The following is a 27,707-nucleotide window of genomic DNA, read 5'->3' as shown; positions in this document are numbered from 1 at the left end:
CTTGCAGATCGCTTCACGAAAATGGCAGAAGACTTGACCAACGTGTACGACATTTTGTTTCCCAGTCCACCGCCTTTGAAAGAAATCGCTGCAATCTCAATCGCTTTTCGATTATGGCGCCAAGAAATCAACTCACATCGTATTAAGAACACTTTGAATCAGCTTAATCTGGAACAAGATATTCTTTCGAGTGACTCATTGCTTCGTATACCAGCCACGATTATTTCCTTTATTAAAATATACATCACAAGGGCCGGATTGTCAATTAAGCAATGGCTTGATGATCACAGTCACTCTCAACTGAACATATTTGGAAGGGAAATTTTGAACGATTTCATTGATTTTGTTGGAGATTTCGACGGTACAATTGATTATGTGAAGACAGCCAGACGACTTGTGTTATGTGATCGAATTGACAAAATTTTGAGATTTAAAATTGCTTGTTGGTATTGCTTCGAAGATGATATTTTACAGATTTGGCCTTCAGTATCAAATAATGTTAATCTTACGAAGTTTTCATCTTCCCCGATTCGTCTGCCGGACTATTGGATATGCAAATTGAAAGATAAACTATACAGGTTACCTCGCTCAAACAGAGCGATCCAGCTCGAAGATGAAATTTTCCGCAATAACAATTTTCTTGCTTGGTCCTCAGTAGAATACTTTTGGAATCATTTAGATGTTGATAGTCGAATGCGAATAGCCAAAGCGCCTCCCGTAAATCTCGCCAAGATCTTTATTAGATATTTGCTCGCTAAATTAAATGAGCTAGAGCTGGATGAATTTACCCAGGAAGGAGCGTACCGGTTCATTGCTGCATTATTGGCATGTACGTGTACCTCTAACGATGATTTTCAAAGCAGAGCGCTCTATTTCAGAGCAATGTGGGTGCTCATTAAAACTAGAATGAATGGTAGAAAGATGTTTCGACTGATCAAAAGAATTGCTCAAAGGCTGTATAAATTAACGGATCCGATCGACACATCTGTCTTCTGCGAGTTGTGGAATACGATACCAGATAATGTGAAACCTGAAGTAACTCGAGCTATCTCGAAAGAAAATCCGCTGTTTACGCCAGGACTTTATTTCGAGTTTATAGAACCACCTATACATAGTTCAGGTTTACTTGATTTTTTATTCGCCATGCTGTCAGACGCATCGGTCGAAGAAAAAAAACAATTTTGGAGTAATAATTGGCGCATGTTGATCGACTTAATGGGCCCAACACAGCTGGATCAGTTTTTGAGCTTATGCTTTGATGATGATGAAAATAAAATCACCGAGTTTAAAACCACTACTTTGTTCGCATTAGAAAATATTAGAGGAAAGTGCTCAAGATTACTCAAAAACCTAAGATTTGAAGAACTAAATGATTTTTTGAGTTATTGCTATCCCAATGAGCAAACGCTCAAAAGTATAAGACTGAACTTACTAGTGGAAGAGTTCAAGCTTAATGACTACAACCTTGAGAAGGTATCTCCTCTATTGAGAGATTTCATCAACGATGCTTTCGACGACGTTAATCTTGCTACAGATTTCAAAACTCAGTTACTATTTTCTCCTTCACTTATGGAAACATTCGAAATTTTTATTTATACAAACAGCTTTGAAAATTTTCATAATATTATGTTAGTTATCGACATATTAGCACCATCGGAGCAAATTGCGCGCGACTTCAAAAAACTTCGCATATTTCCCAAGTTTGAGCCAACATTGCGTGCTGGCTCTTTAGTGGTGTCTGCTGAAGGTGAACTTTTGAATTTTTTGCGCGAGTGTTTGGGAACTGATGAAGAAATAGCACGATTTAAACAGACTTTGTCTATGGATGAAATTGTTCAAAGTATGATTCAGACCGCAATAACTGTATGTGGCGGTCCAAAGTATAATCCTTTTTTGGAGCAACTTCTAGATTGGTATTTCGACACTCCACAGGCGCTCGATGAGTTTAAAGCTAGATATGCTGATGATGATGAGTTTGTGATGTTGACTACTCGTAAGCAAATAATACATTTACCTGGGTAGATACTTGAAAGGTTTCTATGCAGAATTTGTCATAATGTTTCAATGAACTTCTTAAAAGTTTTATAACTATACGAGTAGGTACATACGTATGCTAATTGTAAATTGTTGTGTTTACTTTACCTAATTCTGTTCTAATAATTAATTATCAAGTACCTAATAAAAAGAACTGGGCATTGAGTCTTTATTGTTTTGTTAAGTCAACAGTAATCTCAAGTTCTAATATGATCCATAATATTGACTTATTATTATCACTTCACTAAACCATAAGGTCATCCCAGTCGAAGACAGTTCAACGAAATTTGCTCGAAGGAGGAGTTGCGATAAGTCCATTTTTTTTCACCAGCTAGTTATCGACTCAATCACTCTTAAAATGTTGCAATAAAAGTCCCAAATACAAATCCGTGGTTAGTTAACCCAGAATGACCATTTTTTGGGCTCCAGGAGTTCTCAAAGTTGTGAATAAAAAATAATTTTAGGAACCATTGAGTATTATTATTTCAAAAAGTTTTTCCGTGTAAAATATCTGTTTGAACCAGATAAACGTTATGCGAGGAGATTTTTCTATTTTCGACTCTCGGAGGCAGAATTGGGGAGGGGGGTTGAGTTTTGGAAAATTTTGGAACCACAATTTTGGACGTATTCCTTTGAGCCCCGCTAAAAAGCTTTCTACATTTTATTAGTATCTGAAAGACCTCCATCTTACCAAATTTTGTGCTCAATAAAGTTTTGCGCTGGTACTCAAAAATACAATTTTCCAATTTCTCATAATTTCGATATTTTGGAAACCCCTGGAAAACTAGAAACTTGCGATTTGCGACAAACGTAACGTTTTGAGGTATATATTCAATAATCTAGATGAAAAAGTTGAATTAAGCTCCCTGTATATTCGTAATTTTGAACCCCTTTTTAGAGCCTCCCACTTTAGGCACCCCTAAAAAAAGTGTTTATGCACATTTTTAAAAAAAAAATTGAAGAATTTACGTTTGAAACACACTAGCAAGTGCTCGATAATTTTTCATTTGATTTTTCCAGTAACTTTCAAAATTGAGCTATTTTGGGTCAAATTCTGAGATTTAACTCTTCGAAAAGACGTTAAAATCACGTTTTCACAATCTTAACAGGGGGCTCCACCTCCTGGCCGCTTCGCGGCCCAACCCCAACTCTCGTTCCGAGGGCAAAATTTGCCATACATTTTTAATAATTACTGAGCTTTTTTGAGCTTTAAATTGCTCCAGAAGCTTTCCTAATCGACATTTCAAAATTTTTAGATTTTTCCTGATGACCTGTTATCAAAACCTTTCCACATCTCAAATTTGAGCTTCCTAGCTATCATAGTTTCCCTAGGGTGTGATTTATCGGCACGACAGAAAAAGGTGTTTTCACGACGAGAAAAGGGCATTTTAACGACAAAAAAGGACATTGCACGGGAAAATAATCATTTCACGACGAAAAAAGTTTTCAAACGACGGTAAATGAATTTGAACGACGATGTAAGATATTGCCCGACAGAATAATTTATTGCACGTCTATATAATATATTCAACGACGAAATGTGCACGACAAAAAAATGTAGAAATGAACGACAAAAAAAATGCAAGTTTATAGGAAAACGAACGACATGAAAAATTATAAAAGCACGTCACAAAAAATTAAAAATAAAAAGTTCGTCTACTGAACCAGCAGTGCTTTTTTCGATTTCGCTGACCTTCCAGAAGAACGAAGTATGAAGAAGTGTTCAGATCAATCAAATAGGGAATTTGTATAGTGTATGTACCTGGGTAATTCTCTAAAAAAAAAAGTCAATTTTGATATGGTGCGGGGTAACATTTCTATGAGAACAGTCAACCAGTCCTAGCTGCCACTTACCAGAAAAAATGTTAGATTGGGAAGCTAGCAAAAATAATTAAAAATTGCTCTAAAATTGGCGCAAAAAGTGTGTGACAGTTTTCATACCTGTGTGTTCTATGATAATGGGAATATGTCAATTTTTCCCCAAAAAAATGAAGTTCATGACACTTTATAACATTTCTTTTCAAAAACATGGCGTGTGACAACCAAGTCCAAGGACATTTGGGGTATAAAATTGAATGTACACCAATGAAAGGAGGGGCTAAAAATCTCAATACCAAATGTGAAATGTGTGGGGGGGGGGTGATCCTTCAATGGACCAGAAAAAAAGAAAAATTCATGCTAAAATCTCTGAGAAATTTGCCATGTATACGAATTTTACCTTTTTTTGAGAATTACCCACCTATATACCTAAATGTACTATCAGTTTTACTGATGGGACGCGACGAGGTGGAAAGTTTCACAAACGTTCTCTTCTCGTAAATTCATGTTTGCAAGTTGTTTTTTTTTTTGAAACCATTATATTATGGTCATCAAATCCAGTGATGGCCAAATTAGTAATATTTTGGCAAATTGAAAAAAATTGACTACCAAAAATCTTTTTTTTTTTCAGTTTCAGTTTTCTGCCACTGATCAGATCTTATGAATTAATTCAAGTTTTTACATTTTTTCAATTTACTGTTTTGTTTTTTTCACCTCATTATTCAAGTTTTTCACACGCGTTTTCAAATTTTCCAACATAAAATGATAAAAAAAATGTCACCTGCTCACTTATTTCACGCATTTTACGCATTTTAGGCTACATATTCTACATATTCTACGCATTCTACGTAGATTTCAGGCTATTCTACACGTGCTATTCTACGCGTAGAATGTCCATTGTCCATGTATTCTACATGGTGTATTCTATGGCACAACCCTCACACATTTTCCTCTTACAAGGTGTCTAACGGTCCTGCTACTCCTGCTTAAGTCCTGATTTTAAACAATTTCATCCTAAAGTCCTGTTTATTTTTTAAAAATATTTTTTCAAGTTTTCATGAAACTTCCTTTTTTTTGAAATATATTGAACAAATTTTGTAGAAAAGGACTCATTGAATTTTAAGATTTTGAAACAAAATACTTGATAAATTTTTTATAGGTAATCATTAGTCATTACACAAAAAAAAAATATCATGTTTTTACGTATATCTCTTGAAATAGGTATTGATTTTCGAGGCAGCTCAAAATTCGGTTCTGAGGTCTGGATAAACCGGCTTAGGGAAATCTTTCAAAGTAATAAATTCTTGTGGAAATTCCCTCGACTTGCTAAATGCTAAAAAATCAATCGCTCAATGTAGAGATTTTTCAATGAGAATTCTTGGAAATTCTTTTAAGTGTATTTTTTATAAGAAAAACATACTCGCTTAGCTCTTACAACACGTATTTTTTTCAGTATTATATAATTATGTACCTACCTAGATATTTACATATATGTACCTAGACCTAGTTATATTTTGGTGTATGGAATTAAGGGCTTTGAAAAATTGAAAAACACATTCATAACTTTTCTCTCCTAAAATGGTAAATTTTGTTCAAAAAGTGTTTTCGGCTCATGAAAGACATTCAACTATACCTTCAAACTAAACTTAGGCCGAATATGACAATTTTTCACTAAATGGTGGTGTTTTGGGAGTTCCCTATCTTCTTTCAGGGGGTCCATTATGGCCTCCAATTCATGTGTAGACTATTATCAGCTCAAAATACATCTTATAAACACAATTTTAAAGGAATTGTAAATTCTCGATGATTTTTCGCACGTACATATTTCCATCATAGTAAAGTACCTACTTGAAAGAGAAATTTCAACGCGAAGAAATGAATAGGTAATTAAATTTTTAAGGTATGAGTAAAATTCTGCAACACTTCGAAAAGTTGGAGGAAGGTAGGTAGAATAAATTATAAAGTTGTGAAAACGCAAGGAAAAAAATACATTATATGTCTATTCCAACACGCTATCGATTGAAAGTTGAAATGTGTGAAGAAGAAATGAGGAGAAGAGGAGTAATTGTGACTCAATTTGACTAATGAACTCCATTTCGATTATTATTTTTTCGGTAGAATAGATCCTCAAAATAGGTTAAATCGGTACAATTTTGTGACCCAAGCAGTTCTATTGATTCGATCTTTCACCTTGCAGATCGCGTCACGAAAATGGCAGAAGACTTGACCAACGTGTACGACATTTTGTTTCCCAGTCCACCAACTCTCAAAGAAATCGCTGCAATCTCAATCGCTTTTCGATTATGGCGCCAAGAAATCAACTCACATCGTATTAAGAACACTTTGAATCAGCTCAATCCGGAACAAAATATTCTTTCGAGTGGCTCACTGCCTCGTATACCACCTTCGATTATTTTCTTTATTGAAATATACATCAGAAGGGCCGGTTCGTCAATCAGGCAGTGGCTGTATGATCATGGTATTAACTCAAAACGGAACATATTCGGAAGAGAAATTTTTAACGATTTCATTGACTTTGTTGAAGACTTCGACGGTTCAATTGATTATGTGAAGACAGCCAGACGACTTGTGCTATGTGATCGAATTGACAAAATTTTGAGATTTAAAATTGCTTGTTGGTATTGCTTCGAAGATGATATTTCACAGATTTGGCGTTCAGTATCAAATGATGTTAGGCTTACGAACGTTTCATCTTCTCCGATTCCTCTACCTGACTATTGGATATGCAAATTGAAAGATGAACTATACATGTTACGTTTCTCATACCGGGTTACCATGTCCCTCGAAGAAAACATTTTCCGCAATAATTTTCCCGCTTGGTCCTCACTGGAATACTTTTGGAATCATTTAGGTGTTGCTAGTCGAATGCGAATAGCCAAAGCGCCTCCTGTAAATTTTGTAAAGATCTTTAGTAGATATTTGCTACCTAAATTTAATGAGCTAGAGCTTGATGAATTTGCCAAAGAACAGGGGTACCGGTTCATTGCTACATTGTTGTCATGTAAGTGTACCTCTGACGACGATTTTCAAAGCAGAGCGTTTTATTTTAGAGCAATGTGGGTACTCGTTAAAAACAGAATGAATGGTGACGTGCTATTTCGCCTGATTAGAAGAATTGTTCGAATGCTGTATAACCTACAAGAACCAATTGATACATCTGTCTACTGTGAGTTATGGAATACGATACCAGATAATGTGAAACCTGAAGTAACTCGTGCTATCTCGGAAGAAAATTCACTGTTTACGCCAGGATTTTTTTACGAGTTAATAGATTTACATATACAAAGTTCAGGTTTACTTGATTTTTTATTCACCATGCTATCAGACGCATCGATCGAAGAAAAAAAAACAATTTTGGAACGAAAATTGGCGCAAGTTGATCAAAGTAATGGACCCAACACAGCTGAATCAGTTGTTGAGCTTATGCTTTAATGTTGATGAAAATAAAATCGCTGAGTTTAAAACCACCACTTTGGCTGAATTAGAAAATATCAGAGGAAGGTGCTCAAAATTACTCAACTACTTAAGGTTTGAAGAACTAAACGATTTTTTGAGTTTTTGCTACCCTGATGAGCAAACACGTAAAACTGTAAAAGTGAACTTACTAACGGAAGAGTTCAAGCTTAAAGTAGTCAACCTTAAGAAGGTATCTCCTCTATTGATAGATTTCATCAACGATGCTTACGACAACGTTGATCTTGCTACAGATTTCAGAACTCAGTTACTATTTTCTCCTTCAGCTATGGAAACATTCAGAGTATTTACTCATGCAAACAGCTATGAAAATTTTCATCATATTTCGTTAGTTATCGACATAATAGCACCGTCAGAGCAAATTGCGCGCGATTTCAAAAAACTTCACATATTTCCTATGTTTGAGCCAAAATTGCATTCTGGCTCTTTAGTCGTGTCTGCTGAAGGTGAATTTTTAAATTTTTTGCACGAGTGTTTGGGAAGTGATGAAGAAATAGCACGATTTAAGCAGACTTTGTCTATGGACGAAATTGTTCAAAGAATGATTCGGATCGAAATGGTATCACATGGTGGTCCGAAGTTTAATCCTTTCTTGGAACAACTTCTAGATTGGTATTTCGACACTCCACAGGCGCTCGATGAGTTTAAAGCTAGATATGCTGATGATGTTGTGTTTGTGAAGTTGACTACTCGTAAGTGAATAAGTAAGAAATTTACCTGGGTAGATACTTGAAAGGTTTTTATGTAGAATTGTCATAATATTTTAATGAAGGGTACCTACTGTTAAGCTAGTTACGAGTAGTTAGGTAGAAAGATAGGCGGCATTTATAGGCGAATGGGTTTTCCCTGTATTTACCCAGGTGAAAAACATGGCTTTATGCTGTTTCTTTTCTACACAGACGCTTCTAATACTGGTTGTCCAGTTCCTCCTCCTTCCCCTTCAGGCAGCTTGTATGTTGCTCGCCAACATAGCTGTTGTGCGTTTTGGCGGGAACGAATCAGACGCTTTCCCAGTTATATTAGTACTACCTAGCTGGTTCCTCTGGATCTAGTCTGGCTGCATGCCAACTTTCATTATTTATACCTACACGTAGTTTTATGAGTAGTTTTACACTGTGTAGAGTAGATTTTTATAAAGTAGAATTTCTCGAGATGTAAATTTATAACTTTAAAGTACCTACGTATTTAATGGATGGATGGATAGTTTATTAGTAGTTTGTTTTCCTTTAAATAGTAGTGCATAGATTTTCAGTAGCAATGTCTATAGCTTTCAGTATATAGTTCACTTTTTTGAAGTGTAATATTTCATAAATTAAAAAGTGTTAAAATGGAGAAAATTTTGTGTTCGTTCGTTTTAACCCGAAGAGTACCTCATGCTACATAATTTATGTTGTTGTGTTTGCATGCCTACTTTAAACTGGACGTTGAGTTTTTGTGGTTTTGTTAAAGAAGTCGTCAGTAGGTAGGTAATCTCAGATTTAATGACCTACATTGGTTCCTTATCATGTATTATTATTTTTGTTTTGTACCAAACTGTCAGGTTGTCCCAGTCGAAAGCATTTCAAAGAAATTCGCTCAAATTTGATATTTCAGCTTGATTCGGTGTTAGATTGAGAAGGTTTGAGTGGAGATGCCCTTAGGTATGGTAGAAAATTTGAAAAGGGTTAAAGAAATCAAATTGGGAACCAATCGCTTGGAAATCATAAGTTTTAAAACGTATCCAAAATTCAGCCTTTTAGAACAATTTGGCATTTACATCCAAAGGGTTTCTTAGACGTGCTTTTTCAAGGTTTCTTACTTTTCATCCTCTCCTCATGTTTTTTTAGCTGCAAAAAAGGTGGATTTTCGCGCCTCCTTGGCAGTTTTTGATTTTCTTGTCATTCCTGAAGCCTTCTTAAATTCATCTATGAGGCTAAAATTTGTTATGTTTTCACCCTTTCCCATTCCTTTTTCACTCGATGAAATGAACTCATCACAAACGAATCAAAATTCGAAAAAATTCAAAAAATGAACGAATTTTTATTTTTTTGCCAAGAGTGTAATTTTTATCAATTTTTTCATGAAATACGTCAGAAAGAGGTCAAATTGAGAGAACTGAATAAATTTAAACTTTTTTTGATGTTTGGAATTGAAAATTGAATTTTTTCGAATTTTGATTTTTTTGTGATGAGTTCATTTCATCGAGTGAAGGGGTTTTTCTAACTTTTTCAACAGATACGTAAAAATAGAGGTCAAATGGGTCAACTTCACCTATTAAAAACTTTTTTTCATGTTTTGAATAAAAAAATCGCATTTTTTCGCTAACTTTCTATTTTTTTAAATCGACTTTACGAAATAATGCCATCCCAATTTTTTAATATGTTGTTCAGCATGAAAAGTTGTGCATAATATATTTTTTTCAGAATTTTTGAGAGTCGGAACGATATGAAAACTACGTTTCGAAACTTTTTGAGCTAATTTTTTGTACGAAAAAAAGTGGCAACACTGATTTTTATGATATCACCAAAAAGCCTTTCAAAACCCCTTACTATTGATAGAAGTTCCATTTTGGTAGGTATCGCGGTTATCGAGTAATCCACTGCTGAAATGGATGATATTTCAAGCTCACTGAAAACTTTGACACCCCCTAGCAGTCTTTGAAAAAGGGCTAGTGGGCTACGATTTGCGCCATTGGTCATCCCTTCAAAAGGTTTTATCAACGGATAAATTTCAAAAAAAAATTGCCGACCCCCCCCCCCCTCCTCATTATCACTTCTTGGTCGAATTGACGTGGAATGACCTAGAAGTCCTAGAAGTACTTAATTTTCTTTCATTTTTATACTGTTCATGCTATTATGGTTTTGATTTTCGAATATTTCCTCCTCGTTTACGATTTGCTTCGAAAACTCGTATAATTGTAAATTTTGTTCGGAAACTGTTTTTGGACCATGAAAGACATTCAATTACACCTTTAATCTAAACTTATTCGACGACTTTTTAATACATGGCGCTGTTTTGGTAGTTCCCTACCCCTCTTATAGGTGATCCACTATGGACTTTAATTAATATTGTGTGGACTATAGATTAGTACCTACTTGAAAGGCATTTTACAAAAGCAATTTCAGAGGAATTAAAAATCTTTGATAATTCTTTATGTATTTAAATCGAAGTTCTTATAAGAAATTTATAACACGGAAAAATTAATAATTTCAATTTTTAAAGCAAATAAACCAATTTTAAAAAATTGGAAGGTGGAATAATTATTATAAAAATTGTGAAAATTCAAGTAAAGAAAAATATTTCCAAATGAAACCCATACCCAATCCACGATATTTATGTACCTTAGGCTTACGTAAACATTTCTTGAAACAAAGTGTTAATTCGTGGAATGCGGGAAGAGACGTTGAGAGGATGAGGGGCAATTGTGACTCAATTTTTGAAAAATTAACGAATGAATTCCATCTTTATCACGATCCTTTAAAATACGTTGAATCTAATTTTGTGACCCAATAGTTCTATTGATTCGGTGTTTCACCTTGCAGATCGCGTCACGAAAATGGCAGAAGTCTGGACCCACGTGTACGACAATTTGTTTCCCAGTCCACCACCTCTGAAAGAAATCGCTGCGATCACAATCGCTCTCCAATTATGGCGCCAAGAAATTTACTTGTATTATATTAAGAACGCTTCGGGTCAGCCTAATCTGGAACAAGATATTGTTTCGAGTGACCCACTGCCTCGTATACCAGCGACGATTATTTCCTTTATTAAAATATACATCAGAAGGCTCGGATTGTCAATTAAGCAGTGGCTAGACGATCATCGGAAATTTCAACAGAATATATTCGGAAACGAAATTTTGAACGATTTCATTGATTTTGTTGGAGACTTCGACGGTTCAATACATTATGTGAGGACAGCAAGACGACTTGTGCGATGTGAGCAAATCGACAAAATTTTTAGATTTAAATTAGCTTGTTGGTATTGCTTCGAAGATGATATTGTGCAGATTTGGCCTTCAGTATCAAATGATGTTAAGTTTTCAAACGTTTCATTTTCATCGGTTCCTCTGCCGCACTATTGGATGTGCAAATTGAAAAATCAACTGTATAAGTTACCTCGCCCAAACGTTGCTGGCCAGTCCGTCGAAAAACAAATTTTCCGAAATGACTTTTCTTCTTGGTCCTTGAAGGAATATTTTTGGAATCGGTTAGATGTTGATACTCGAATACGAATTCCCAAAGAACCTCGTGTAAATTTCGCCAAGATCTTTATTAGATATTTGCTACCTAAATGTAATGAGCTCGAGCTTGATCAATTTGTTAAGGAAGGAGTGTACAGGTTAATTCCTGCATTATTGAAGTGTCAGGTTGGCTGTACTAACGACGATTTCCAATGCAGAGCGCGTTATTTCAGAGCAATGTGGGTACTCGTTAAAAATAGAATGAGTGGCGAAAAGATATTTCGCCTGATTAAAAAAATTGCTCAAATGCTGTATAACTTACGAGAACCTATCGATACGTCTGTGTACTGCGAGTTGTGGAATACGGTACCAGATCATGTGAAACCTGAAGTAACTCGAGCTGTCTCGGAAGAAAATTCATTGTTTCGGGTAGAATATTCTCGTGAAAAAGTAGACATACATAGTTCAGGTTTATTTAATTTTTTGTTCACCATGCTATCAGATGCATCGGCAGAAGAAAAAAACCTATTTTGGAGCAAAAATTGGCGCATGTTGATCGACATAGTTAATGGGCACAAGTCAGCTGAATCAGATGTTGAGCTTATGCTTTGATGACAATGGAGATAAAATCACCGAGTTCAAAACGACCTCTTTTACTTCATTTGAAAATATAAGAACGAAGTGTGCAAAGTTACTCAACAATCTCTCCTTCGAAAAACTAAACGAACTTTTGAATTTTTGCTATCCGGATGAGCAAACATGTAAAAGTATAAGACTGAACTTCTTAGTGGAAGATTTCAAGCTGAATTTTAGTAACCTTAAGAAGGTATCTCCTCTATTGATAGATTTCATCAACGATGCTTACGACGACGTTAATCTTGCAACAGATTTCAAAACCCAGCTGCTATTTTCTCCCTCTACTTTACAATTGTTTGGACAATTGGAGTTTAATACCTATCACCGTGCTATACTATCTGCTGTCGACATAATAGCGCCATCACAACAAATTGCGAGTGACTTCAAAAAACTTCATATATTTCCTAGTTTTGAGGGAAAGTTACGTACTGGATATTTATTTGCGTTTGCTGAAGGTGAATTTTTGAATTTTTTGCTCGAATGTTTGGGAAGTGATGAAGAAATAGCGAGATTTAAAGACACTTTGTCTATGGATGAAATTGCTCAAAGTATGATTCAGACCGCAATAACAGTATATGGCGGTCCAAAGTATATTCCTTTTTTGGGACAACTATTAGAGTGGTATTTCAACACGCCACATGCGCTCGAAGAGTTCAATGCTAGATATGCCGATGATGATGAGTTTGTGATGTTGACTACTCGTAAGTGAATAAGACGTATACGGTTTACCTGGGTACATGTTAAAAAAAATTTTTGTGGAATTGTCATAAGTCATAATACATATTTTAATGAAGGATACTTCATCTCAAATGTAGAATATAACCTATGTACATATTTGTATCTGATATGTGAGTTGATCAGCTTTTTAAAAATTATCAGTAGGGCTAGGATTTTTATGATAATGCTTTTTTTTTGTAGCAACACCCTATACGGCATAAATATATTTTCTTTGCGTTTCATTCCATTCTGAGGCGAATGGTGAAAGTTTATAGTGCTTTTTTTTTGCTTTTTTTGGGTGTAAATGCTTTAAAATGCTTATTTTGGGCCAAAAAGGCGGAAATTTTGCTTTTTTGGGGCTTTATCTCGTCGTTAGTGCTTTTTTTGGTAAAAATTTGGTAAAATTGAAGAAATAAGTTCCAAAATTACAGAAGTTTATCAACTTTTTGCACATTTTTGAAAAAAAAAAAAAAATGTTGAAAAACGATTAGTTTAAAAAAACAAGGTAGCAAAAACTAAAAAATAACAAATTCAGTTTTTATTTTTCAATTTTTATTTTTTAAATGTTTTTTTCAATTTTTAGTTTCGGTTTTTTCCTTTTTTTTTCATTTTCTTCTTTTCGTTCATTTTGGTTCAAGTTGTAGATATACTTATTCAAGGAAAGTATCTTGCTGGGTTTGAAAAAACCTTCATTTTGATATGTAACATGGTAGGATTTGATAGCGCTTTTTTTTGCTTTTTTCTTACATTTTTATTGCTTTTTTATAGCGCTTAAAACGTGTTTGATAGCGCTTAAAAATCCTAGCCCTAATTATCAGTTATGTAATCAGTATAGGTACATATATGCAATATTATCCAGAAAAGAAAACTTCTTATACCTACTTCGTACTTATGTAAAACTTTTTAAAAATTTCAACCCACGAGTAGGTATACGTACGAACGTACCTACCTATTCTTATTGTAAGTTGTTATGTTTACTGTTTATATACCTACCTATTTCTTTTCGTATAATGAATTTTCGAGTACCTAATAAAAAGTACTGAACATTAATTTTTTGTCGTTTTGTTGAAGTAGTCGTCAGTAATCTCAAGTTTTATGATCTACCCATATTGGTTCTTTATGTTTATTTGATTTTACGAAACACTATAAAGTCACCTCAACCGAAGGTATTTCAACGAAATTCGCTCAAATTTGATATTTAAGCTTGGTTTGGTGTTGGATTGAAAAATATTTGAAGGAGGATGCCTTTGACTCAAAATTTAGCGATGTCCAAGTTTGGGGAAAATGAGCTTCTTCAAGTTAAGAATGCCCATTTTGAAGGAATGACGTTTTGAACCAGCATAAAAAAATTGTGATTGATGATTAAAGTTGTACTCGATCAACATAGGCCAACAGTATAGTGTTGTTCTGCCTTCAAAATACATCTAGGCTACTTGCAACAGGGTAATCGTAAAATTCCAAAAGTGTTAATTAGAATTGCATAACCAGTTTGCCGCAAATACGCAAATTCTTTCTCTACGTAACTTATTGTTCATAAATTTAAACCAAAAATGTAGTCAGGCATTCTATTTTTACTCCCTTTTTATGAAATTGCCAAACTTTGCTGGAAAGTTGTAAAATATTAAAACTGAATAATATGCACAATGAAAGCTTTCAAGGAAACTTTGTCACATCGTTTCTTTCAATTAAGTATTTTTTGCTCACTGGAAGTTCGTGTCAGTCAAACCCCAGAATCAAATTTTAAGTTGCAGAAGCTTGTTTTTTTCGATTTTTGACGAAGTTTTGCAATCGGCTGAATTTGATGATAACCAGCTTAATCAAATTAGGAAAAAATAACTCTTGCTTCTCAAGAGTTATATTTTCCTAATTTAACAATTTCTCGCTAAAAGATCCTTTATTTACCCTCAATCGAATTTTTAAGGAACCAATAAGTATAAAAACCATAAATTTCCTATCCCTCGAATCGATTGCAGCCATTTTTAAGCCAATCTGAATCCTACAGCGAAAGAACGTATGAAACGTATGTAAGTATACGTTATTTCCAAACTCGTTCTAGAAGGTGTAGTTGTAATCAACTTCAGCTTCTGAAAATTTAATCCTGTCATAAGTTCGACTTTTCGAATCAAGTAGAGTAGGTGAATCTCGAATCTAAGGTGACGTTCAAAATGTATTTTTTCTCAAGTTGAGAAATCTCAAATTTTCAAAAGATATCAAAATTGACATTTCCCCCCTCAAATTTCTCAAAACTTTTTTACTAGCCTACTTTTGGTTGACCCCCAACCCCCTTGGTAACGATTGTGGTTATTTTTAAGACTGATGATCTAGGGTTTCCAGATCAGTTGACGTTTATCCATCAAAAGTCCCCAAAAATCAAAATTTCAACTTCGACTGCTCAATATTCCTGAATGAAATGGCTCATGAAAATCTTTTGAAGTGATAAATTCTTGTGGAAATTCCCTCGACTTACTAAACTGCCAAAAAATCAATCGCTCAATGTAGAAATTTTTCCCTGGAGTTGGCACACACAACTTTGCAACCGCACTTTTTCTAATGCAGCAATATCAGTTGATACTCTCTGTCCAAGAGTGCTTTATGAGAATTTGTTATCTTAGAAATGGGAATGATCGGCGGAATGTAGTAACGCTACTCGTCAATGTGTTAATGGTTTCTCTCATGAATATCACCTAAGGGGGGACATTTATTCGACTCCTAGCTAGCTCAGATGGGAGTTCTCTTGAGTAATCAAACTGATTTCTAAGTCATCAAGTACATACATAAATAATCAACATTTAAATACTACTTATGTATATATGGTTTATTCTGTCAAGACATTCACTACATATACTTCATCTATAACATATCGTAATGTTATTTATTCGTTATATGTGTTCTATCTAAACAAATAGGATTGTACTTGAGGTACTTTTCCTAGCTGATCATGGCAATTACACATGGAATTGACACCTTACTAACCAAGCAATTTACAATAGTTATGTATGAGAAATAAGTTTACTAACTCGTAAATAAATGAGGAATCTCTGCTCCATCCCTTACAACGAAGGACGTCGCATCTATTAATTATGTTAAAGCTATAATTAACACAGTGGAGACACCACCATGTAAGTACTAGTGGTCTGCGCGGGTCGGGCATGCCCGCGGGCTTACCCGACCCTGCCTGAGTACTTCGGGCAAGAAGCCCGACCCGACCTGAAAGCCCAAAACAAGCCCAACGGGCCCGAGCCCGACCCGACAATAATTTTTTCAACACTTCCGATAAATTTCGTTGCAACGTTGGCGTGATGCGACGAGACGGTTTTCCCGACAATAGGCATTGTTGTGATGTGAACATGGTGCTACACTTTTTGTACTCACAGCGCATGCGTTGAGTATGAAACCTGAGCCCGAGAAAGCCCGACAAGCCCGGCCCGACCCGACCCGACTTTTATCAGGCTCGGCCCGCGGGCTTTCAGACAGGCCCGTGCAGACCACTAGTAAGTACCCACTTACCCAACACTGCTGACCGTCTCTCCACCTCTTTTCCTTAGCCTACCCCAATAATAGTGGCTGTCGGTGGATGCTTTACTTCGAAGAGACGCACGTATCGCACGCATCACTCAAGATACCTAGGAATATCTTGAAATGACTGCAAAAGGTATAATCATCGGATTATCACCTCGATGTACTGATTAATTAATACCAACGATTACGATTAAATCAAAATCTCATCTTGAACACACGCGAAGTGGGTTAACTAAAAATAATATTACTTGGGCACAAGCCTCTTTTCATATACAGATTACTCCCTGACCACATGCTTCGACGAGGATCTTGCCGCGGCAGATTGCAAAAACCAAGTGAAGATACATACCTATAGTCAGAAGCTCGTGCCGCCTTGGCTATAGGCATGTGTCTTTCACACCCTATTATTTGAATACTTTCCCACGTTACCGGTACCCTTTTTACTAAATAGCAATAAATCACATCGCGTAAAGGGTAACCCTTAGACCTAACACCATGCAGGTGGAGGTAGATTGCACCGTAACAAATTCTTGGAAATTCTTTCAATCATATTTTTTTTATAAGAAAAACATACCAACTTAGCTCTTATAACACATAGATTTTCAGTAAAATTGTAAAAATTCAAACAAGGAAATATACAAGCAGTTCTATTGATTCGATCTTTCACCTTGCAGATCGCGTCACGAAAATGACAGAAGTCTGGACCAACGTGTACGACAATTTGTTTCCCAGTCCACCACCTCTGAAAGAAATCGCTGCAATCACAATCGCTCTCCGATTATGGCGCCAAGAAATCAACTCACATCGTATTAAGAACACTTTGAATCAGCTCAGTCTGCAACAAGATATTCTTTCTAGTGACTCACTGCCTCGAATACCAGCCACGATTATTTCCTTTATTAAAATATACATCAAAAGGGCCGGACTGTCAATTAAGCAGTGGCTAGACGATCATCGGAATATATTCGGAAGAGAAATTTTCAACGATTTCATTGATTTTGAGGGAGACTTCGACGGTTCAATACATTATGTGAGGACAGCCAAACGACTTGTGCTATGTGATCGAATCGACAAAATTGTGAGATTTAAATTAGCTTGTTGGTATTGCTTCGAAGATGATATTGTACAGATCTGGCCCTCAGTATCAAATGATTTCAAGGTTACAAACGTTTCATTTTCATCGGTTCCTCTGCCGTACTATTGGATGTGCAGATTGAAAAATCAAATGTATAAGTTACCTCGCCCAAACATTGCTGGCCAGACCGTAGAAAAACAAATTTTCCGCAATGATTTTCCTGCTCAGTCCTCGAAGGAATACTTTTGGAATCGTTTAGATGTGGATACTCGATTGCGAATACCCAGAGAGCCTCACGAGCATTTCGCCAAGATCTATAGTAGATATTTGCTCGCTAAATGTAATGAGCTGGAGCTCGATCAATTTGTTAAGGAAGGAGGGTACAGGTTTATTACTACGTTATTGAATTGTAAGGGAAGCTGTACTAACGACGATTTCCAATGCAGAGCGCGTTATTTCAGAGCAATGTGGCCACTCGTTAAAAATAGAATGGGTGGCAAAAGGATATTTCGCCTGATTAGAAGAATTGCTCAAATGCTGTATAATTACATGCGAGCACCAATCGATACATCTGTCTGCTGCGAGTTATGGAATACGTTACCAGATCATGTGAAACCTGAAGTAACTTTAGCTATCTCGAAAGAAAATTTGTTTCAGACATTATATTCCTATCCAGGAGTACATACAAATAGTTCAAGTTTATTAAATTTTTTATTTGCCGTACTATCAGATGCGCAGGTAGAGGAAAAAAACCAATTTTGGAGCATAAATTGGATCAAGTTGATGGATGTAATGTGCACAACTCAGTTGAATCAGTTGTTGATCTTATGCTTTGATGACGATGCAGATAAAATCACAGAGTTCAAAACGACCTCTTTAAATGCATTAGGAAATATCAGAGTAAGATGTTCGAAATTACTATACGATCTGTCTTTGGAAGACCTAAACGAGTTTTTGAATTTTTGCTATCCCGATGAGCAAACACGTAAAAGTATAAGACTGAACTTATTAGTGGAAGATTTCAAGCTGAATTACAGTAACCTCAAGAAGGTATCTCCTGCATTGATAGATTTCATCAACGATACTTACGACGACGTTAATCTTGCAACAGATTTCAAAACCCAATTGCTATTTTCTCCCTCTACACTGGGATTGTTTGGTCAAATGAATTTTGATGTCAATCGACGTGCTATACTATCTGCTATCGACATAATAGCGCCGTCACAACAAATTGCGCGTGACTTCAAAAAACTGCATATATTTCCTATTTTTGAGCGAAGGCTACGTACTGGATCTTTACTCGAGTTTGCTGAAGGTGAATTTTCAAATTTTTTGCGCGAGTGTTTGGGAAGTGATGACGAAATAGCAAGATTCAAAGAGACTTTGTCTATGGATGAGATTGTTCAAAGTATGATTCGGGTCGCGACAGCATCCGGCGGTCCGAAATATAATTCTTATTTGGTACAACTTTTAGAGTGGTATTTCGACACCCCGCAGGCGCTCGAAGAGTTTAAAGCTAGATATGCTGATGATGATGAGTTTGTGATGTTAACTACTCGTAAGTGAATCAGACATTTACCTGGGTAGATATTTGAGATGTTTTATGAAGGTATGTAGAATTGCCATAATATTTCAATGAAGGGTACTTCATCTCGAATGTATATTTGAATATTACCCACCATACAATATTGTGTATTTGTATCTGGTATGTGAGTTGATTAGATTTTTAAAAATTTTTCAGTTATGTAATCAGTAGGTATAGGTAATTATGCAACTTCTTATACCTGCATACTTATATAAAACTTTTTAAAAACTGTAACTACGAGTAGGCACTATTCTAATTGTAAGTTGTTGTGTTTACTTACCTATTTCTTTTCTACATAGTAATCCATTATTAAAGTACCTAATAAAAAGGACTGAAACGTTCGGTGTCAGTGGTTTTGTTAAATTAGTCTTCAGTAATCTCAAGTTCTATGATCTATGTGGGTTACTTATCATTTCAACGAAAATCTCTCACATCTGATATTTTAGCTTGGTTGGATGTTGAATTGAAAGTTTTGTGTTTGAGTGAAGATGCCATTGACTCAAAATTCGTCGATGTCCTAATTTTTGGGAAGGTTAGAGGAGGTGAAAAAAGTCAAATTGGGACCCAAACGCTAGGAAATCTCAAGTTGTAAAACGTAAGCATTCTAAATTCAGCCTTGGTAGAATTTTGGCATTTTCATCGAAAGGGGTACCTTAGGTGTGCCTTCTTGAGAGTTTCGACTTTTCATCCTGTCCTCACCCTTCTTCAGTTGCAGAAAAGGTGAAATTTCGCGCCTCTTCTACGGTTTCTGGTTTCGTGTCATCGCTGCAGACTCCTTAAATTCATTTATGAGAGGCCGGATAAATACGTCCGAAGGGTTTCCTGGATTTGCCTTTTGGGGATTTTAAAAGTTTCACCCCTTCCTCCTCATTAAAATTCTGAAAGGATGGCTTTTGCAGACTTCCATCTCGAGACTGGTTGAAATCGAAGGAAATATTTTTGCGAGGTTTTCAGATGAATGATTACGTATTGTATTTGAAATCAGTAATTAGGATTTGGAAAGTTGTAAAAAACTAAAAACTGAATATGCACAATGAAAGCTTTCAAGGGAACTTTGTCACATCATCGTTTCTTTTAATTATTTGGCTCACTGAAAGTTCATATCACTCAAACCTCAGAACCAAATTTCAAGCTGCAGAAGCTCGTTTTTCAATTTTTAACGATTTTTTTTTAGCTGTTTTCATTTGGAAGAAATTGATGGACTAGCTCATTTCAATCAAATTTTCGAAGAACCAATATAAAAACCATAAATTTCCCATCCCCTGAATTGATTGCAGCCATTTTTAAGCCAATCTGAATCCTACAGCAGAAGTGTACTGTTTCCCAACTCGTTCTAGAAGGTGTAGTTGTAATCAACTTCGGCCTCTGAATATTTAATCCTGTCATAAGTTCGATTTTTCGAATCAAGTAGAGTAGGTGAATCTCTAACCTACGGTGACGACGTTGAAAATGTATTTTTTCTCAAGTTGGAAAACCTCAAATTTTTCAAAGATAACAAAATTGACAACTTTTCAATCAGAATTCTTGGAAATTCTTTCAATCGTATTTTTTAATTAGAAAAATATACATACTTATTAACATAGCTCTTACAACACATATTTCTTTGAATTAAACTTGTGAGAATCCAAAAAAGAACGTACCTAGTACCTATATTTCAACTCGCTATCGATTGAAATGTGTGATGATGGGAAGAGGGGTAATTATGACTCAATTTGACTGATGATCTCCGTTTTTATCATTATTTGATGACGCCAGCGACGTCTTTTCAGTAGAATAGATCATTAATATAGGTTAAATGCAATTTCGTGACCCAATCAATTCTATTGATCCGATCTTTCACCTTGCAGATCGCGTCACGAAAATGGCAGAAGTATTGAGCAACGTGTACGACGTTTTGTTTCCCAGTCCACCACCTCTGAAAGAAATCGCTGCAATCTCAATCGCTTTCGGATTATGGCGCCAAGAAATTAACTCGCATCGTGTTAAGAACACTTTGAATCAGCTCAATCTGAAACAAAATATTCTTTCGACTGACTCACTGCCTAGTATACCAGCCACGATTATTCCTCTTATTAAAATATACATCAGATGGGCCGGACTGTCAATTGAGCAATGGCTGGATGATCATAGTCACTCTAAACGGAACATATTTGGAAGAGATATTTTGAACGATTTCATTGATTTTGTTGGCGATTTCGACGGTACAATTGATTATGTGAAGACAGCCAGACGACTTGTGCTATGTGATCGAATTGACAAAATTTTGAGGTTTAAAATTGCTTGTTGGTATTGCTTCGAAGATGACATTTTACAGATTTGGCCTTCAGTATCAAATGATTTTAAGTTTACAAACGTTTCATTTTCATCAATTCCTCTGCCACACTATTGGATGTGCAAATTGAAAAATCAACTATACAAGTTACCTCGCCCAAACATTGGTGGCCCATCCCTCGAACAACTATTTTTCCTCAATGATTTTCCGGCTTGGTCCTCAATGGAATATTTTTGGAATCGTTTAGATGTTGATAGTCGAATGCGAATGCCCAGAATACCTCTGGTAAATTTCGCCAAGATCTATAGTAGATATTTGCTCGCCAAATTTAATGAGCTGGAGCTCGATCAGTTTGCTAAGGAAGGAGGGTACAGCATGATTGCTGCATTATTGAATTGTCAGTTTGGCTGTACTAACGACGATTTCCAATGTAGAGCGCGTTATTTCAGAGCAATGTGGGTACTCGTTAAAAATAGAATGAGTGGCAAAAGGATATTTCGCCTGATTAAAAAAATTGCTCAGATGCTGTATAACTTACGAGAACCACTCGATACGTCTGTCTACAGCGAGTTATGGAATACGTTACCAGATCACGTGAAGCCCGAAGTAACTCTAGCTATCTCGAAAAAAAATTTGTTTCGGTCATTATATTCTTATGCAGAAGTACATACACGTAGTTCAAGTTTATTAAATTTTTTACTTACCATTCTATCAGATGCATCGGTCGAAGAAAAAAACCTATTTTGGAGCAAAAGTTGGATCAATTTAATCGACGTAATGGGCACAACACAGCTGAATCAGTTGTTGAGCTTATGCTTCGATGACGATGAAAATAAAATCGCTGAGTTTAAAACGACCTCTTTCACTTCATTTGTAAATATCAGAGCAAAGTGTTCAGAATTACTCAAAGATCTCTCCTTCGAAAAACTAAACGAACTTTTGAATTTTTGCTATCCGGATGAGCAAACACGTAAAAGTATCAGTGTGAACTTACTAGTGGAAGAGTTCAAGCTGCATGGCGGAAATCTTACGAAGGTATCTCCTCTATTGACAGATTTCATCAACGATGCTTACGATGACGTTAATCTTGCTACAGATTTCAAAACCCAACTGTTATTTTCTCCCTCTACTCTAGAATTGTTTGAACAATTGGACTTTGATGTCGATCGCCGTGCTATACTATCTGCTATCGACATAATAGCTCCATCACAACAAATTGCGCGTGACTTCAAAAAACTTCATATATTTCCTATTTTTGAGCAAAGGCTACGTACTGGATCTTTACTCGAGTTTGCTGAAGGTGAATTTTCAAATTTTTTGCAAGAGTGTTTGGGAAGTGATGACGAAATAGCAAGATTTAAAGGAACTTTGTCTATGGATGAGATTGTTCAAAGTATGATTCGAGTCGCGACAGCATCCGGCGGTCTGAAGTATAATTCTTTTTTGGAACAACTTTTAGAGTGGTATTTTAACACGCCATCGGCGCTCGAAGAGTTTAAAGCCAGATATGCTAATGATGATGAGTTTTTGATGTTGATTACTCGTTAGTGAATAAGACATTCACCTGGGTAGATATTTGAAAGATTTTGTATAGACTTGTCATAATATTTCAATGAAGGGTACTTCATCTCATATGTATATTTGTAACGCACATAATATGTGTACATAACTGCTATGTGTGTTGATCAGCTTTTTAAAATTATCATTTATTTGATCAATGGGAATGCAATATATAATCCTGAAAAAAGAATTCTTACACCTACATATGTGTCTATGTACTTTATGTAAAACTTTTTAAAAATTTTAGCTGTGAGTAGATAGATACGTACTTATGCTAATTGTAAGTCATTGTGTTCACCTACCTATTTAAGTACCCAATAAAAAGAACTGAAAAATAATTTTTAGTGGTTTTGTTGAATTAGTCGTCAGTAATCTCAAGTTCTGTGATCTACGTATATTGGTTCCTTATTATTATTTTACCAAACTAAGTAGTAAGTACCTATAAGGTGATCTCAGCCGAAGGCATTTCAACGAAATTCGCTTAAATGTGACATTTCAGCGTGGTTAGGTGTTGAATTGAAATATTTGAAGGGGAGACCTTGAAGCAAAATTCGGCGATGTCCAAATTTTTAGGAAGATTAGAGGAGCTGAAAAAAGTGAAATTTGGAACCAATCGCTGGAAAATCGTGAGTTTTAAAATGTATCCAAATTCAGCCTTCCGGTGCAATTTGGCATTATCCATTGAAAGGGTACCTTAGGTGTGCCCTCTTGAAAGTTTCGACTTTTTATCCTTTCCCCACCCTTCTTCAGTTGAAAAAAAGGTGGAATTTCGCGCCTCTCAACAGTTTCTGATTTCGTGTCATTATTGAAGCCGTCTTAAATTCACTTATGAATGCCTGAAATTTAGTATGTACTCTCTAATTCTGAAACAGTCAAATTTCACTGTAAAAAGGGCAAATATGTCGTGACTGGGATAAACAGTGAAGAAAGTAGGTAGTGCTAAAATCAGTCATTTTAAATTTTTTACTGCTCACCACAGTAGTTTTTGACTGATCGATAGGTACAGTAAATACTTCATTTTTGACTGGATACGAGTAATTCAGTAACTAAGTAATTCACATTAGACTGATAAGCAGTGAATTATTCACTGAAAATCCAGTCAAGAACCACTGCTCTTATAGGAAGGCAAAATTTCGTCAGATCCTGCTGTTAAGCAGTGAAATTTGACTATTCCAAATTTAGAGAGTACGAGCTTACGTCCGAAGGGTGTCCTGGATGTGCCTTTTGAGGATTTTTAACGTTTCACCCTCCCCCTCTTTACAGTTATAGAAGAATGGCCTTTGCAGACTTCTCGTATCTCTTGACCGGTTGAAATCGAAGGAAATATTTTTGTGAGCTTTTAAAAAGAATGAATAGGTATGCAGTGTATTTGAAATCAGTAATTAGGATTTGAAAAGTTGAAAAATAATAAAACTGAAATCATCGTTTCTTTCTTATCACTCAAACCTCAGAACCAAATTTTAAGCTGCAGAAGCTTGTTTTTCGATTTTTAACGATTTTTTTTTCAGTTGGTAGAAATTGATGATAACTAGCTCATCTCAATCAAATTTTTCAAGAACCAATAACTAATAAAAACCATAAATTTCCCACCTCCCGAATTGATTGCAGCCATTTTTAAGCCAATCTGAATCCTATAGCGGAAGTGTATGTACTGTTTCCCAACTCGTTCTATAAAAGGTGTAAGTAGTTGTAATCAACTTCGGCCTCTAAAAATTTAACCATGTCATAAGTTTGACTTTTCGAATCACGTGGAATAGGTGATTCCCAAATCTAAGTTTTTTTCCCTACCATTTATTTTTGTTCCTAACCTGAAAAGGTGACGTTGAAAAGTGTATTTCTTCTCAAGTTGAAAAATCTCAAATTCTTAAAAGATCAAAATTGGCAACTTTTTCCTCAAATTTCTCAAACTTTTTAATTAACCTACTTCTAGTTAATCTCTCCACCTTAGAATCGATTGTGGTTATTTTAAAACTGGTCTATGGTTTTCAGATCTGACTTTGCAACCGCATGTTTTCTAATGCAGTAATACGTATTAGTTAATGCTCTCTATCGAGGGTGATTAATGAGAATTCTTGGAAATTCTTTCAATCGTATTTTTTCATAAGAAAAACATTAAGGTACTAACTTAGCTCTTACAGCAATACTTATGTATTTCTTTTGGTAAACTTGTGAGAATCGCCAAAAATGAACTTACCTGTATTTCAACTCGCTATCAATTGAAATATGAGATGACGGGAAGGAGAGTAATTGTGACTTAATTTGACTAATGATCTCCATTTTTATCATTATTTAATGATACCAGCGACGTACGCCTTTTCGGTAGAATAGTTCCTTAATATAGGTTAAATCCAATTTTGTGACCCAAACAATTCTATTGATCCGATCTTTCACCTTGCAGATCGCGTCACGAAAATGGCAGAAGTCTGGACCAACGTGTACGACAATTTGTTTCCCAGTCCACCACCTCTGAAAGAAATCGCTGCAATCTCAGTCGCTCTTCGATTATGGCGCCAAGAAATTAACTCACATCGTGTTAAGAACACTTTGAATCAGCTCAGTCTGAAACAAAATATTCTTTCTACTGACTCACTGCCTCGTATGCCAGCCACGATTATTCCTCTTATTAAAATATACATCAGAAGGGCCGGACTGTCGATTGAGCGTTGGCTGAATGATCATGCTGTCTACTTGTATCCCGAAAACTTATCCGGAAAGGAAATTTTGAACGATTTCATTGATTTTGTTGGAGACTTCGACGGTACAATTGATTATGTGAAGACAGCCAGACGACTTCTGCTATGTGATCGAATTGACAAAATTTTGAGATTTAAAATTGCTTGTTGGTATTGCTTCGAAAATTATATTTTACTCATTTGGCCTTCAGTATCAAATGATGTTAAGCTTATGAACATTTCATCTCCCCCGATTCCTCTGCCGAACTATTGGATATGCAGAATGAAAAATCAACTATATAAGTTACCTCGACCAAACGTTGCTGGCCGGTCCCTCGAACAACAATTTTTACTCAATGATTCTCCGGCTCGGTCCTTGAAGGAATATTTTTGGAATCGTTTAGATGTTGATAGTCGAATGCGAATACCCAATGTGCCTCGCTTAAATTTCGCCAAGATCTATAGTAGATACTTGCTCGCTAAATGTACTGAGCAGGAGCTCGATCTGTTGGCTAAGGGAGGAGGGTACAGGTTGATGTCTGCATTATTGAATTGTCGGGGTAGGAACGACGATTTCCAGTGCAGAGCGCGTTATTTCAGAGCAATGTGGGTACTGGTTAAAAATAGAATGAGTGGCAAAAAGATAGTTCGCCTGATTAGAAGAATAGCTCGAATGCTGTACTACTTACGAGAATCGATCGATACATCTGTCTACTGCGAGTTGTGGAATACGATACCAGATAATGTGAAACCTGAAGTAACTCGAGCTATCTGGAATGAAAATTTTTTTCTGTCAGTACATCCTGAATCTTATGCAGGAGTACCTACACATAATTCGAGTTTATTCGATTTTTTATTCACCATGCTATCAGATACATCGGTCGAAGAAAAAAATCTATTTTGGAGTAAACATTGGATCAGGTTGATCGACGTAATGAGCACAATTCAGCTGAATAGGTTGTTGAGCTTATGCTTTGATGACGATGCAGATAAAATCACGGAGTTCAAAACGACCTCTTTGACTGCATTAGGAAATATACGAGGACGGTGTTCGAAATTACTAGACGGCCTATCTTTGGAAAGCCTAAACGAGCTTTTGAATTTTTGCTATCCTGATGATCAAACACGTAAAAGTATCATTGTGAATTTACTCATAGAAGAGTTCAAGCTGAATTGCGACAACTTTAAGAAGGTATCTCCTCTATTGATAGATTTCATCAATGATGCTTACGACGACGTTAACCTTGCTACAGATTTCAAAACTCAGTTACTATTTTCTGCCTCATCTCTGGAAACATTCAGATCATATATTAACTGTTCAAGCAGCTTTACTAATTTTCTTCAGGTTCCGCTGGCTATCAACATGTTAGCACCATCAGAGCAAATTGCAAGCGACTTCAAAAAACGTCACATATTTCCTATTTTTGAGCGGAAGCTACGTACTGAATCTTTATTTCTGTGTGCTGAAGGTGAATTTTTAAATTTTTTGCGCGAGTGTTACGGAAGTGATGACGAAATAGCGAGATTTAAAGAGACTTTGTCTATGGATGAAATTGTTCAAAGAATGATTCGGTTCTCAACGACAGCTTATGGCGGTCCGAAGCATAATTCTTATTTGGAGCAACTTTTAGAGTGGTATTTCGACACCCCGCAGGCGCTCGAAGAATTTAAAGCTAGATATGCTGATGATGATGTGTTTGTGATGTTGACTACTCGTAAGTGAATAAGGAATTTACCTGGTGTAGTGACAGATTATATAACCTACATTATAAAATTTACCTAGTTAAACAATATAGGTCATCATGACACAGTCTACCTTAATTTTCCCCAATATATTCTCTTTCATGTTATTTTCCATAAGAACTCATTTATCCTCTCATATATCTATTTGTATGTTATTTTCCATAAGAACTCATTTATCATCATATATCTACCTGTATGTTATTTTCCATAAGAACTTCTTTATCATCATATCTCTACTTGTATGTTATTTTCCATAAGAACTCCTTTATCATCATATCTCTACTTGTATGTTATTTTCCATAAGAACTCTTTTATCATCTCATACTTCTACTTGTATGTTAATTTCCATAAGAACTCTTTTATCATCTCATATATCTACTTGTATGCTATTTTACATAAAGACACTGTTTTTAGATACT

At 35.7% G+C, this 27,707-nt stretch overlaps 2 protein-coding genes across 10 annotated transcripts in view; both read left to right on the top strand.

Annotated features, from left to right (window-relative positions):
* LOC135840818 (uncharacterized) overlaps positions 1-27,707 on the top strand; it is a 123,520-nt gene that overhangs the window by 35,556 nt on the left and 60,257 nt on the right. The window contains exon 3 of one of the 9 annotated variants that reach the window (XM_065357535.1): positions 17,056-19,382. The exons of 7 other annotated variants lie outside the window; for them this stretch is intronic. In XM_065357535.1, coding sequence (XP_065213607.1) covers positions 17,070-19,022 — 1,953 coding nt within the window. In that variant the 5' untranslated portion in view covers positions 17,056-17,069 and the 3' untranslated portion in view covers positions 19,023-19,382. Of the gene's footprint in view, positions 1-7; positions 2,200-17,055; positions 19,383-27,707 lie in introns of those variants that run through there. One more of the 9 variants, XM_065357528.1, reaches the window with a different exon arrangement.
* On the top strand, positions 5,869-13,912 carry LOC135840799 (uncharacterized). Its single transcript, XM_065357489.1, has 2 exons — positions 5,869-8,809; positions 10,869-13,912. Exon 2 carries the CDS (start codon positions 10,883-10,885, stop codon positions 12,119-12,121), a length of 1,239 nt encoding a protein of 412 aa, XP_065213561.1. The 5' UTR covers positions 5,869-8,809; positions 10,869-10,882; the 3' UTR covers positions 12,122-13,912.

This window comes from Planococcus citri, chromosome 3, assembly GCF_950023065.1.
Source record: "Planococcus citri chromosome 3, ihPlaCitr1.1, whole genome shotgun sequence".
Classification (NCBI taxonomy): domain Eukaryota; kingdom Metazoa; phylum Arthropoda; class Insecta; order Hemiptera; family Pseudococcidae; genus Planococcus; species Planococcus citri.
Note: the sequence above shows the minus strand (reverse complement) of the source record. Positions and strands in the feature narration are given on the sequence as shown.